General features: G+C 43.4%; 1 protein-coding gene across 1 annotated transcript in view; it reads right to left on the reverse strand.

Annotated features, from left to right (window-relative positions):
• Positions 1-544: 544 nt before the first annotated feature.
• The window catches only part of klhdc8a (kelch domain containing 8A), a 29664-nt gene continuing 15258 nt past the window's right edge, over positions 545-14950 (reverse strand). The window contains exons 3-9 of the mRNA XM_034533326.1: positions 13361-13762; positions 11913-12123; positions 9780-9944; positions 9406-9624; positions 2231-2332; positions 1953-2101; positions 545-1176 (exon numbers count right to left, since the gene is read on the reverse strand). Of these exons, the coding sequence (XP_034389217.1) occupies positions 1123-1176; positions 1953-2101; positions 2231-2332; positions 9406-9624; positions 9780-9944; positions 11913-12123; positions 13361-13525 (1065 nt within the window). The 5' untranslated portion in view covers positions 13526-13762 and the 3' untranslated portion in view covers positions 545-1122. The remainder of the gene's footprint in view (positions 1177-1952; positions 2102-2230; positions 2333-9405; positions 9625-9779; positions 9945-11912; positions 12124-13360; positions 13763-14950) is intronic.

Consider the following 14950-nt stretch of genomic DNA (forward strand, 5'->3'; position numbering starts at 1 on the left):
CTGGAATGTAGTTTATGAATTCTCAAATAAGGTTTAAAAAAACCTGCAGACAGTGTAAGGAGTCAGCGAAGGCCTCACCAGCTCATGTGAGGGAACACCGCCATCTAGTGGAAAACAAGTGCAACACAAACCACAGATCTCATTTATTCCACCTAATAAGACTACTGGTGTCATCGAGGTTACGGACGGATCGGAAATGGTTCATGCTGAAGGATGAAACACAAGTCTCAACACAATGAAATATTTCACACATCTCATACATCAACCGAACACCAGTGGGTAGATTATCTGTGCAGTCGCATTAACACGTCTGTAACGTCACAACCTGAGTACCTGAAGGTAATTACAGCACGGCACGCGTAGGACAGAGGAAACACAGAAGAAACGAAAGTATTGCTGCGGGAATTACACGTGTACAATCGGTCGGCATCGTACCGGGTCCATTCCTTTGCCCTACAACAGTGGTCTTCAACAAACAACATATTGCCATTTAATACGGTCTCTTTTCGTACATGAAATGCATCAATCATAGTTATCACACCCACCGATGTGCACTGTTACGGCACAGAAGAATGATTTCCAGTGCAATCACCACAATACACCAGAAAGGATGTTAATTGCTTTAGTGCAAATGTTGTTACAGTGTAGCTCAGCCAAACGTGTTCCCACTTCCTGCTGAGGTTCTTCCTTTTTTTTGAGAGATGTTGAATATTGCAGTCACGTCGTCAAAGTGAATTAAACGTGGAATCTATCAGCGAACACTAAAATGCACATGTGCCATAAAACAGCTCGTCCACGTGTCCACAAGCTACAAAATCCTTTTTCTTTGTGGAGGCACTGCAACATACAACGCGGCAGTGTAGAAAGAAAGAGCCCAGCTCCTCCAGTGTGCATGTGTGTGTGCGTGCGTGTGCTCACATGTGGGGCTCAGTGTCCGTACAGCCCCAGCAGGGGGCGATGCCGTCTGTTACTGTACATCTCAAAGGCGGGGACTTTCACTCTGACTCCCATCTCTGCTCTTTTTTTTAATGCTTATATGATTGTATATTGCACTACAGTCTGATTCAGGAGGGTTGTACAGAGGAGTGAAATCGTCAATCTGCTGCGTTCAATCCCGGCCGGCTACAGATACTCTTCCTCTTTCACGTACAGGATCTCGTGGGCTGAGCTGGGAACCTGAGAGAGAGAGAGAGAGAGAGAGAGAGAGAGAGAGAGAAAGAAAGAAAAGGTCAAGGGTGTGAAATATTTCCACTTCTGAAAAACTAAATAATTCAGGGTGCTTCAACACCTGTAGTTGGGTTCATTTGATCAATTGATGCATTTTAGTTCTGGTCTGGTTCCTGTTCACTTTTTACAAGGAGTGAACATGAAGTCGTACTGACTGACCGCTAACTCGTAGATCGGACAGTTTCAGCGATTGCCACCCGACATGATCGTGACCCGGCGTGGAGAAACCAAAGTCTGGTGACGGACAGATGTTGATGCAGCACTTTAATGCTTCTGACGTGTTTATTCGAGTTCCTTGACTGAGACGCGTTAGCCCACACCTGGACAGAGTGCACAGGGTTGAACACAAGCGCAGCAGATTTACAAGGTGTTGACCTGTTTTATCGGGGAAAATACCCATGCTGACGTGCTCATATACGCTGCCCCCCGATACAGATCAATAAGGTCGCTTGCTGAAGAGATTTAATGAAATCATGTTGAAATACCATATGTGCTGTTTGATTTTACGCCACAAATGGACCAAACTAGCTGGGCACACTGACCTGAGCACTCAGGCCCAGATTGTTTGTTCCCTTTTATTTTGATTATTTATGCAAATGTTTGACAGACTTTCATGTCAAACATTTGCATAAATAATCAACATCTCTCACCGCGGAAAATAGACTCCTGTGCGCGGCGGTTTTGAGTTACCGTATCGAGCGCCGTTTGCGGTTAAATCTAGCTACCTGGTTGACGCCTCCCACCACCAGGAGGCGGTCTCTGATGACGATGGAGGACGTGGAGCATCGGGGGAAGTTCATGGGGGCCAACCTCTCCCACTTCTTCCTCTGAGGGTGGAAGGCCTCTACTGTGTCCAGCGCAGAGGGCTCGTGACCTGGAAGAAGACCCACAGAATATTTTGTCCATTTATTTTAAATAATATAGTACATCATTATATATTTTGAACAAAGAATGCACAGAATTCAATCAATATATTCACAGCAAGCGGACGGTCCACCCTTACCGAGTCCGCCTGCCACAACCATCCGGCCGCGCAGGAAAGCGGCGGCAAAGTCAGCCCTCTTTGTTTTCATCGCCACCGTCTCCTCCGACTTCAACCAGACGCCTGCAGAGGACGACACGACAGCTGACACGTGCGGATGTTTGTGTGTGTGAGCTCGCGTTGTGCGCCGGCTTGCGAAGCGGCTGCGGGTTATGAGGTCAGTGGCACCGTGGTCTCTGTTCTGGCTGGACAGGATGCCGCTGAGCTTTGTTTTCTGACCACGACCTGCGCTAACAGGTCACCCTTAAGCCAGCTGCAGCCATGTGCAGTACACACACACACACACACACACACACTCTCTCTCGCACGCACATGCAGACGCACACACACACACACACACACACGCACACACCCGGCAAGGACAAACAAAGGTTAGAACTAACACAGACCACAAACAAACGGAGAGGGGACAGGAGGGTTGGAGTTAGGGTCACAGTGTTACACCAGCCATCTACAAGCTACAGTTCATCCATCTGACACCAGGTCTACTGGTCGGAGACGGGCTGTGAGTGTACCGCCGTGTTTGTTGTCGCAGTGTATCATACATTCCAGAGCTTGGTCAGTGGCTCTTCGCCTCACAGCTTCGGTTTTACACAAATCAAGTTCCATACATCGCATACGTAGACTGACTTTTCAAAATAAACTTCTGTGTTCACAGGGGAAATAACTCGGCCAGGGTCAGGCAACAAAGGTGCTCAGCTAGGTTTCGGAAAAAAGATTGTGGTTTGGGTTCAAATATGTGCTACACTGTGCCATGAATTAAACACCACCGACGTAAGTTACGTACGTTAAAATAATAAATAATATATACAAGCAACTAAAATGTGTCCACTTAAAGACACAACTCAAATATCGTACGGCAATGTCACATTTAACTCTCAAAGTACTTCGGGCATCAGATTGCTTGTTTTTCGCTTTCGAGTACACTGTGCGATAGTGAGGGTGGCTTTGTTTGTGGCCGTGGGTTTTGTGGTCCGAGTTGCGCGCTTTACTTTGAGTGAAGGGTGTATTGCAGGAATTAGTGGGCGTGTTTCACCACAGCTTGGAGAATCATTTATTTTGTATGAATTTATTAAGATTTAGCATTAGTTTGAATGGCAAAACAAAGCATTACAAAATAAGTTGGACCTGGTTCATCTTTTGCGGTCTCACTTATATAATGAACAATCAGTAGTGGCTGCTAGTACAGTGAGGCATACGTGATCCATCAACAGCTTCCCACCCTTAACGCTGCTGCCAATACGGAGCCACTACGGCTGGGAATTGAACCTGCGTGCACGCAGGTGCAGTGATGAGCGGGTGTTTTTTTCTTATCCACCACCGAAAAAGCTATTGGCACCTTTAATCTCAAAGTATTGGAAACAGCATTAAAAATGAATAGACAGGCAGGGAAGACATTGCAATTTAATCTTATCTCCCTAATTACCTGAAATTTAAGACTGAAAACAGTTATCTAAAGACATTATGGAGAGGAAGTGACATTTTCCTTCACTCAACGCTGAAGCACTCCACATGATAAAAAGGAAATGAAGACAGAGCCTTTCTCTTTTCCCAGCAGATTCTGCAGAAGTTTTCTTTTTCACTTCTCGGTTTTGTTGCTGCCAAGTCTTGTTTATCTGAAGGAAACCAAGACTGGAGAGAATCGTGACGGAGGAAGAAAGATAACTTCATTAGGGAGCGAGGGAGGGAGGGGGAATGAGAAAAAAAGATAGAGAAAATGTTTCTTCTTCTTCTGGATCTATTTCTTTCCTTATCTTTTCTCATACTAATTTATTTTCCAATTTGCTTTCTTCTATCTGCACTCTTCTTCGCTCTCTCTCTCTCTCTCTCTCTCTCTCATTGCCTTCATATTCTCTTCCTCTCTTTCCTTTTTGACTTGTTATTTCTCCCTCTCTTTCTCATTTACTCTCAATCCTTCTCTTAAACAAGAGGCATAGACAACAAGGTGCAGGGAAACAAATAGATGTGGGAGAATGAAAGGGAGATAAGTAGCCAGATGGTGAACCTTCTGCATGGTGTGTAATGAAGAGCTGTGAACGGAATAAAGATCACGGCTGGCTGTCCACTCTGCTCTGTTCTCTCCCCAGAGCAAAACCCTCCTGGCAGATATTTATTTGGTGCTGGAATGTAATATCAATCTGAGATGTTCAATAAAATCCGAGCAATTACTTTGTGGTCAAGAATGAGGCCGTACTGATCGAAATGTGTGGGTGCTGTCCTCACCCAAAAAACCTCTATATGTTCTAACGTAGTTACATTAGTATATACTAACGTGGTTACGTACTAACGTTTGTTGTGTATTAACTAGGGTTAGTACGTAACGATGTTTGTATGAACAATGATAGTACGTCTTTTTGATAGTATGTGACTAACATTGGTACGTCACTAACGTTAGCACGTAACTATGTAAGTACGTAACTATGTAAGTACGTAACTATGTTATTACTGGACTAACGTTAGTACGTAACTAACGTTAATACGTAACTTATAGTACGGAACTATTATAGTACGGAACTAACATTAGTACATAGCTACGTTAGTACGTAACTACCGTTATTACGTAACTACCGTTATTACGTGACAATGTTATTACATACTATGATAGTACGTAACTAGTTGTTTTTGTCGCCTAAACAAAACTAAGTAGTGGAATGTCGTTTAGGTGTGAGGAAATGTGGCATTGCGTATTAAAACCTGTGATGGACCGAAAGTTTACACTGAATACTTGCTTTGTTCATCAAAAGAATAACGGGTGGTGCATTAAAACATATTGCATTTATATCCTCAAAGTAAGCAAGTAAGGTGTCAAAAGTATGGTTTTGGCACTAGAGTAGAAACTGGTGAAGGATTGTAATTTAGCTTTTGAAACTGATGATTTACTAAATTAAAACTTAAGTGATCTAAAAATGCAAATTAAAATGTTCCAGGTCTACATTGTTTCTAAATCATGTCAGATAAGAAATATTGCCGAAAGTCAATTTTACATAATTTTAAGTCTCTTCTAAATGAGCTTTTTTTTTAACATTTATCTATCAATGAAAAATAAAATCCGGATCTACAAAATGGAAGCAGGACGCAAGCTGCAACACTAGTAAGTCTTCTTTTTAAACGGTACTGACAGTTACTGGCTGGATTTTCCTCTACAAAATAAACTTGTGTCAACACATCACACTACAGACTTATGGTTCAGTCCTTTGAGACCGAGATGCGACTGCAAGCTTTATTCCTGTTTGCTTTGGAGGGATTACACAAGTCTTTGCGCCAAGATTTTCTTTGTCGGAAAACACCAGCATGCATTATTCTCCCCTTGGAGGAAGACGGCAGAGGAGAATAAAGGGACGGAGGGAGAGATAGAGAAAAGAAAGAGAGGGAGAATAAAGACAGAGAGGGAGAGGGACAATAGAATGAGGGAGATGAGGCGATTCTCTCAAGGCTGCGGCTTTGTAGCCTGTGTGGTAGTAATTTCGTTCACAGCTCTCCTCTGTAATTGTCCGTCCTGATTAAAATTTGAAAAGGATGGTGATTGCTTCTCTGTCTTTGATGGATTCTGTCTGCCTTGTCTATTGTGAAATCTCAAGACGCTGCGGACTGCACAGATGATCCTTTTGGACAGAATCTCACCATTATGTTTTGGCGTTTTCCAATAATTGCACATGGGCCCAGAGTCATGGCCAAAACAAGAGCACATTTGCTTCATTTCGGCTTGATTCCATCTGCTCTGAAGTCTTTCGGGTAGTTTTTAAGCAGGACATAAATCAAACATCGACAACGTGGGAATATATTTGTTACTAGTTGGCCCCAGGAGTACAGCAGCATTTGAGGTTGTTGTCACTGTTGGCTGAGTTCCACATGCCTCAGAGAAGCTTCTGATGTTTCTGCATTATTTACTCGATGCAGTAAAAGCAGTAAAATTAATATGTACAATATTATTGGGAAAATAAAAAAAAAGAAACTTTAAAGGTTGGGTTACCCAAATCCCCCCCCCCCAAAAAAAATGTATTCCCCTTTTCAACCTGACAGTTCCAGGAACTAAGGAGCCAGAGGAAATAAAGCACCAAAAAGTGCCCTTTGGCTTTCTGTTTTAGTTCTCATAGCATCTGAAAAACAATTAAGAAGAGCTTATTCAGCCTTGATACTCGGACTGTCAACTTTTAGATTATCCTACAATGGAATAGAAAGTTATGTTTTGCTCCTCTTCTTGTTTTCTCGGGTCCAAATCAAGATTGTGCCTTCCCTCTACTCACATATGTGTTCTTGCTTGTTCTTCCTTTTAGACCTGTCAGGAAGTCAAACTACATCAAAAGAAAAGAAAATGTCAAGAAACGTCTCTCCCTCATCCAGATATTGATAGTGCTGCAGCTCTGGGCGATATGTTAACATTCTACAATAGTCCCTCATGTGTATAAATGTAAAAGACTGTCTATGGTACAGACAATACGTATTTTATGCCTCAATGGCGTGTTGACTGAGATGCTACACTGTTAACATCGCCTGGCACCGGTCGATCTGAACCCCAGTTATTGCCAAACTCCATTCCATGTGAGTAAAGTGAGGCAAAAAAATATGCAGGGAGTTTGGTGTGAACACTGCATTTAAACTTTGTTTCTACTCGAGCGAGGCACCGTGGCGTGAGCCTCCACAGATGGCGCGCGAGCTACAAGCACGCACAAAGGCGTTTGTGCTCCATGCGCGGTTGGTTTCAGTACTCTCTGACATGCATGTACAAACAAAGCATCAAGAAGCCAAAAACCAACCTTCACAACACAGAGGAGGAACTGTAATCTACTGCAAACTCATATCTCGTATTCATGGCTTACTTTATTGCCTTTGTATAAGCCCTGTAAAGAGTGAAGTCGAGTATTAAATGCATTATACAGAAACAAAAGTTGAGTATTTAATTTGGCTGCAAAATATGTACTCCATTAAAAAACAAATTGGGCTTCTTTGTTAATTCCTGCGACATGTTAATAGCGCTTTTGTCAGTGGAATATTTGTGACGGTCTTCTCCGAATAGCACTGATAATAACACAGCGGGACGCCAAGTTAGAAGAATTCGGAGGCGCGCGGCCGAGAGCCGCAATAACCCACGAGGCCTTCGCTCTCAAGCAAGCCGCCATTTCCTGACGTGGTCATCTTACGCAGGCTTGACTACGCCTACTACCTCTGCTGGGATATATTAGAAGTGAATATCATTTGTTGCATTGAAACCATTGTATCGCGGTGGAGGCAAATGAATACCTCAAAACATTGCAATGGTTTTATTTGTTATTTGTTATACATACACATATATATATATATACACACAGTATATATATTTTATTTGTACTTTGAATGAATACCCTGAACATTTTTTCCCCATTCTTTGGGTGATTTTTCATAGCTCCTGCCTTTTGTGTTTTCCATCGTACTTGTTGCAGCTTGCCCACAATGGCAAATCATCACCCAACAGCCTTGTGTGTCTTAATACGAGCGATATGGAATGGAACAGTAATAGAATATCACTGTGTGACAGCAGATTGCATGGCTGTGTGTGTGTGTGTATGTGTGTGTAGAGATATTGCTGCAGATGGATAATAAAGCAATCTGTTTTTGGATCTTGTAATTTAAAGCGCCCCTCGTCCCTCCAGCCCTCCCTCCGCAGCTCATCTCCCATCTCATCTCCACCTAAATTAGATTGGAGAAACGGGGTATGGCTGCCCCGTATGTGTGCGTGTGTGTTTGTGTGTGTGTGCGGATACGCATCAGTTTGAACGCGCGGCCACTTGCGTTTGTGTCTGTTGGTCGTCTTTTCTCTCGCTCTTTCTCCCTCTCTCTGTCACACACAAGGCAAACTGTCCCTCCCCATTATCATACATTAACATTATCCCTCCCACGTTCCGCTTTATTTGACTTCCTTACGACCGACCCCGACGTGTGACCGCAAATCCAGCTGTCGAAAATGACTTATCGATTTGTGCTCTCCCGTTCCCCCTCCCGGTCCCTCCGTGATTTGTTCACCTGTAACTCTGGCGATGTCTCCGCTGGATCTTTTCACCGTGTGGAACATTTCTCCTCACGCAGAGGTTGTTGTTAATGGGTGTTTTGTCACACAGTAAAGTCAAAATGAAGATGCAGGCTGTCAGTAAGAAGGAGACAACGGGACATTTGCGGGTACTAAAGATATCAATGTCATAACATCGTCGCACAATTACTTACTTTTACGACTGACCTAGGATATTAAAGGAAAGGTTTTGGGAAATCGTGCATATGACCTTTTATGAGTGTAACATTGATTGATGTGTATTTCACATCTGTGCATTAAGTATGTAGCTGAAGTTAGGAAGTATTTAGCCCAGCTTAGCATAAAGACAGGAAACAGGGACACACGTCTTGCCTCGCTAAGCTAGCTGGAAATCTGACGTAAAAGAAAGGGTTGCCAGGTTTGCTACCTTTGTGCTTCTACGGAGACCAAAGCCCAAACCGTTTCTCACCAACCATGACTGGTGCTGTGCCAGCAGTTGAAAAAAAAATAATCACAAATTCTCAGTTTTACATTTCTGTATATGCACGTTTTACAAGCAGGAAATGTTGAGCAAATCAGACTATTTAAGAGTTGCTGATAGGCTTGTTTTTTTAAGTTTCCCCGTGTCTTCACTCTATATGCTAAGCTAACCAGGACAATGTTTTGTTGAACGCACGTATATGACAATGAAGATCAATTTGGACCAAAATCCATCTTTCCTCCTTTTGAAAGAGAGCAAATATGAATATAGAACTATTCCTTGAAACCCCCTCTAGACTATACAAAGTACACATTTGCAACAAGTCAACTAAACTGATTAAATATAGTTTGGGATACACAGCTGCATATAAAGCAGTATTTAAAGTCCTCAACCCCTTTTGATTATTTTGTCCCCATTCAAACTTTTGAAATAAGTCAAGATGGCAGTTCCAGCTGGATTGTTTTATGCGTATTTCTTCTGACATATTTTGCATCTGCCGGACATTCAGAGGGTTCATATAAGGCTTTGGTTGTGTTTTGATTCAGGGGAGGACTTGCAGGTTTTTTTAATTCACCTTAATAATCAAAATATGTAACTCTTCTCAAACGACTAAGTCAACAAATGGAAGTCCAGCAAGGAACATTTGTTTGGTACCTTGGTTGGTGTCAAAAATGTTGACGTTCTTGGTGAACTTGGAGCTCTGGTGTCCCCCTCCCTGCCGCAGTCCTCCGAGCAGACACAGCCTCCCGGTCGCGTCCCATATCACGCCCCCATATGACCGTTTACAAAGCATGATGGGTAGTGTAGTCCAGGAGCGTGTCTCTGCATCATACACCTCAAAGGCCTTCACAGGTCGCTTACACTGGCGACCGCCTTAAAGGTTGCATGAAAAGAACACAAATTATAATTCGATAGATGCTGGCGGAGTGTATATTGAAATTTGGAGGATTAATTTCTGTTGCTTGGACACATACAGTGAAGTTATTGGAGTAATAAACACACACACACACACGTTGGTGTGCTTGTACCTGCAACGTAGAGCTTGTTGCCCAGCAGATGTGTGTTGGCGTCGTAGCGAGGGGTCGGCATGGGAGGAAGTAGTGCCCACACGTCCTTTCGAAGGTCATACTGCTGCAGAATACTACGAGGGAGCAGGTCGGCACCCATTCCCCCCACAGCCAGAGCCCGACCATCTACACGCATACACACACACACACACACACACACACACACACACACACACACACACACACAAACCAGATAAGTGCACACACTCAACACATTTCGTAAAACTTCGGCGGCGCACTGAGGTCAGCCCCATTTGAATACTGCGGACTAATTATACACGAGTCAATAAATGATCCCTCGGTGAACTACCTGCGCCTACAGAGGGGGGAGTACAGGGATACCTGGATTTTAACATTAGACTGTACATAACGATGGACGACGTGGCTTCCTGCCACTGGATACCATAGGCTTATGAACGGAATTTCAAGCCAGCCGGTGTGCAGCAGTCAGCACCACGTTAGATGTTTGGCTAGAAAGACACAACTATGACCCATATATCCTTAAAAGTACATTTCTGATCCAATTAACACGTGCTATTACCATAGGCGGTGGATAAGAAGTGGACGTCGTCGTCGAGACATCAGCCATCAGAGTCATTTTCTCATAGACTTTTTACACAACCAGACAAGTGTGCCTTCTCATGTTCAATGTCCCCCATAGACTTCTATACAATCAGAATTATTTTTGCAAGCAGAGGAGTCGCCCTCTGCTGGTCAGAGAGAATGCAAGTTTGAGGCACTTCAGCATTGGCTTCACTTTTCAGAACTAGAGGTTGCTGCCTGACATTTACACAGACTTGCGACATTGATGGAAAGCTGCACGAATCTGTAAATCATGACGGCCTTTTGGTAGCATCAAATAATTACATCAAACAAAACTTTAAAAGAAATTAGCACTTGAACGCACATCAACAGGATAAGAACTACCTAAAAGGACAGAATCCATCTTCTGGAACAATTTATTTGACGTGTACTTAGATTTGTAGTTTGCCCCAAGTCCCATTCGCTAACATGGAGGGGGCGGGGTTTATGACTTTCTCAACTACCAGGTGGCGATCGAGATGTTTCAGCTTGCCGTCCATCTTTGTTTACAGTATTGCTGCTAAAATTAGTCAAACAATAACAACCTGCTCAACAATAAGCAGCTTGCCAAAGACCGATCCCAACAGATGGAGACACCTCGTTGGCACTTCATTTTATGAAGTGCTAAAAATCTGCAAAGCGTTGGCTGAGAAGTTCGTGACGGAGCAAGAGACTGTGACAGACACGGGGAAGGACAGGGAGGACAACAGCAGAATAATAAAATGCGAGCGTCCACGTCTGGCACCTCGACATGACGCCTCTACCGCAAGAATGGAAGTGGGTGAGGGTGTCGACTCGAGCGAGAATGCAGCATTGACGAGTGAAGAGGAGAAGGGCTGCAGTTTATTAGGTTTAGTTCTTAGGTTAGTTCTTCTTAGAAATTATACATATTTACTTTCAAAAAGGGAGAAAAGTTTCCCAAACACGTTGTATTCATTTGGGGGAATAGACGAGCTCATTACCTGGTGTTCATTAGCTGATATCTGGAAAATAATGAATGTCAATATCCATCGGTGACCGACTATGCATTAAGAAAATACCATATTTGTCTTAATTTGGCCCCATTGATCATTTTGGCAAACGATTTGTCTCGCTCGGGATGAAACTGCACGCAGATGTGCAGAGGATTGGAACATTGGTCCGGAAGATGGAGGAGGTCGCCAATAAATCTGTGTGTACATGACATTTATCAGTGTTCCAGCAGACGCTGACGGATGCACCGCTGGACTGAGCACAAGCTCATCCAAGGCTCTTTGTTTGTGTCTACAGACTGCTGGAACTGAACACAGAAATGTGTGGTATAAATGTGGGCGTCACGGCGCAGAAATTGCTCCATTGACATCAAATGGGAAAAATGGACTGTACATAAGACTTCATGGTTGGAAATAAAAGTAGTTTGAAGTGCTGTACACGCAGTGTTTGAATTGTATAAACATTAATACATTGGTGCAATAAGGACACAACTTGTGAACCCTGGGTTCACTCGTGTCACTGCTTGTCCTCGTTCCGTACCTTTCACCGCGATGGATAGACCCATCAAGGCCTCCCGCAGGGCGCTTCTCTTCCTCCACCTGCCTTCCTCCGTGTTGTACATCTCGACCACCTTCAGGGGGCTCTGGTCCTCTCCCACCCCTCCCACCACCAGGATTTGCTTTCCCAGCACGGCCACGGCTGCCCCTGCGCGCGGGGTGGGCATGGGAGGTAAGCTCATCCAGCGGTCGCCCTGCAGACACAAATGAGCAAAACCAGTTTGTCAATGTGTTAGAGGTTGAATTTCTCCTGGGTTTTCTTTTTTTTTTATTTGATTGGGATTAGGGTTGCAAAGGGGCGGAAAGTTTCCGGTAAATTTCCGGAAAGTTTCCACGGGAATTTTTTTGAAAAAAATATGTTTTTTTGCAAAAGCATATAACAGGGAACATGTAGTTGAGAACAAGACTATGCACGCCTAGCTCAGCTGGACCCTGAATGCAGCTGGTTGGGAACATTGTCTGCCAGAAACATAAACGTAAACATAAAACGTTGTTTTTGAACGTCTTTGTCATCAGTGTTGCGTCTGAACGTTTCAGCCCTATGCCTGGCAAGTGTGAGAGCGCCCCGAGTTGCGTAGAGGCCAAGAGCGGTATTGCAGACAGATAGAGATTTCAATTATAGCTCGCAACATATTGAAAAAAATAACTGAACTAGTTCATTTTTTGGAGCTGTGAACTTAGTTCAAAATTATGAACTATGAACTGAACTAGTTCATGTAGAAAGTGAACTTTCCCAACACTGTTTGTCATTACCTAGCATATTGATTACTTGGTAAACTGAAGCCATGTTCATTTTAATACCAAGTTTATTTGTATACAGTAGACTAACTTTTTACAGCAGTGAGGAGGACGTTGATGAGTTCCAGGAAGAAAGCATTTAGACCTGAAAGGACTCAGGGAAAAACACAAAAAAAAAACGTTCATGTTTTTGTTGTTCGATGAAAGAATGAAGTTCTACTCACAAAATGTCAAAAAAGTCAAAAATGTCATTTTTAAAAGTTGTATTATAAATGTTTGCATGCATGTCTGCTTATGACAAGGTAAATACAGTTAAATTAACCCAACATTTCCAGTTCATTCCTGTTAATTCCCGTGGAAAGTTTCCAACTTTGAATATTCCCGGAATTTTGCAACCCTGATTGAGATTAGCTTCATGTACGGAGCTAGTTTATTTACAATTTCAATCAATTAATTTGTGACAGCGTCTTCAGGGAGGATTTAAGGTAACGTGTGTTTAAATAAGTCATGGTAAATTTGCACAGTGGAAATTGAAATGCGGTTACTGTCCAGATAATACTTTGCTGTTGATTTAGAAGGGAAATATATATTATATTTATTATTTCTATATTACATCTTTATTTACTATTGTAATTTAGTCATTCTGATTTTATTTGTTGCTGTCTTTTATTACTATGTGCATTGTTTCGGTACCTCGGGGGAGTACAGCTCCAGGGCCGGGCAGGGCCTCCCAGCAGCGTCGCAGCCCCCCAGCATGTACATCTGCCCCCCCACCTCGGACAGTGTGTGGTAGACGCGGCCGCTGGGCAGTCGCGCCAGGCTCTGCCAGTGGAACTCGAGGACTGAAGGTACCGCCATGCCCTGGGGGAGACTCAGGGAGCGGGGACGGGGGAGGCCAGAATCAGGGAATCTTCTTTGGGGGGGGGGGGCGGATTAATCCGCGGGACCTGAGAGGATGGAGGTGTAAGAGAGCAGGGAGAGTGGAGTCGGGGCCCCCAAGGGATGAGGGGGAGGTTCTTTATTAGGAAGGTGAAGCGGAGGTGAGCGGTCTGAGCTCTCTTCTCCTGGGGAGGTTGCTCCGCCTCACGCAGGGCCCTGGAGGAGATACAGAGGCAAAGTGGATTAAGCGGTGCAATATGTAGAGCATGAGAAAGTGAACACATTGGTTAGGAGCTTCAGCAAAGACCAGAGTGAACATTTACTGTAGCCTCCCGGATGCCAACAGTCAGTAGCATCTAAAGCAAATAGGAGGATTTAAAGAGCGTGGCTGCAGAGTAACCAAGTATATTTATAGTACTAAAGTATACTGTTGAGGTACATTTCTAGCCTATAACATTTTTTTGTAATTTGATATAGTACAACTACCTTAAACTTCTCAGGGCTCAGCAATAAGGATTTCCTGGGGCAAGTAAAATGCCACGTCGGGCTAGTAAATTAAACGACTCGAGCTAGTGGTAAAAAATAAATAAAACACATTTTCTGGAGCTGATGACAGAGGTAGCTAAGGAGTGACCCATCTCGCTTCAAAATTAATGAGCTGGCATTTCAATAATCCTGGGTGGCATTAGAGGGTTGGGGCCAAACTGCAGATTAATTTGCTAAAAGCAAAGATTAACCGTGACCATTTACTTTGGTCTTTGTTGATATTTGGTGAACTCCTAATTGATAAAACCATTTGTATAGGGGCTAGTAAAATAACGGTGAACTCTTACAATCGACTTCAAATACCTCGTCCACATTGTGGACATCCACTAAATATTCAGCTTCCCTTACATTGAAAATCTTTTAAACAACACTAATCTACGCTTTCTGTTCATCGGCGCTCCTGTCCCTCCGGCCCTCACTCGTATCCCGGTAAACAAATCCCCTCTCATGAGATTTCAGAACGAGACTTCTCCTTGAGTGAGACTCGGTAGGACACAATGGCGAACACTTCGAATCAAGTGAAAGGTAAAGGACAAAGGTTTTTCCCTGTAGGGTTCTTACTTCTTACTTAGAATGACAATCAGAGCCTGACAATCACTTTGAGTGGATGTTTCATTGACGGTGAGCGATTACATTGCAGCCTGTTCTCGCTCAATATTAAACCAATATTATTGTTCCCCTTAAGTCACTTAGACACAAAAGACATGAGAAAATAGTGACTGGGATAAAAAGTACGGAGGTTACCCTTTAAGCAGACACGTGTCTCATTCAAATGGATCATCTAGCCTCGGAGCTACTACGAGATCTTCAAATTGAAAGGATAATTGCCGAGTGAACATTCTGTAATGTACAGCGTGA

This window comes from Cyclopterus lumpus, chromosome 5 (genome assembly GCF_009769545.1).
Source record: "Cyclopterus lumpus isolate fCycLum1 chromosome 5, fCycLum1.pri, whole genome shotgun sequence".
Lineage (NCBI taxonomy): Eukaryota > Metazoa > Chordata > Actinopteri > Perciformes > Cyclopteridae > Cyclopterus > Cyclopterus lumpus.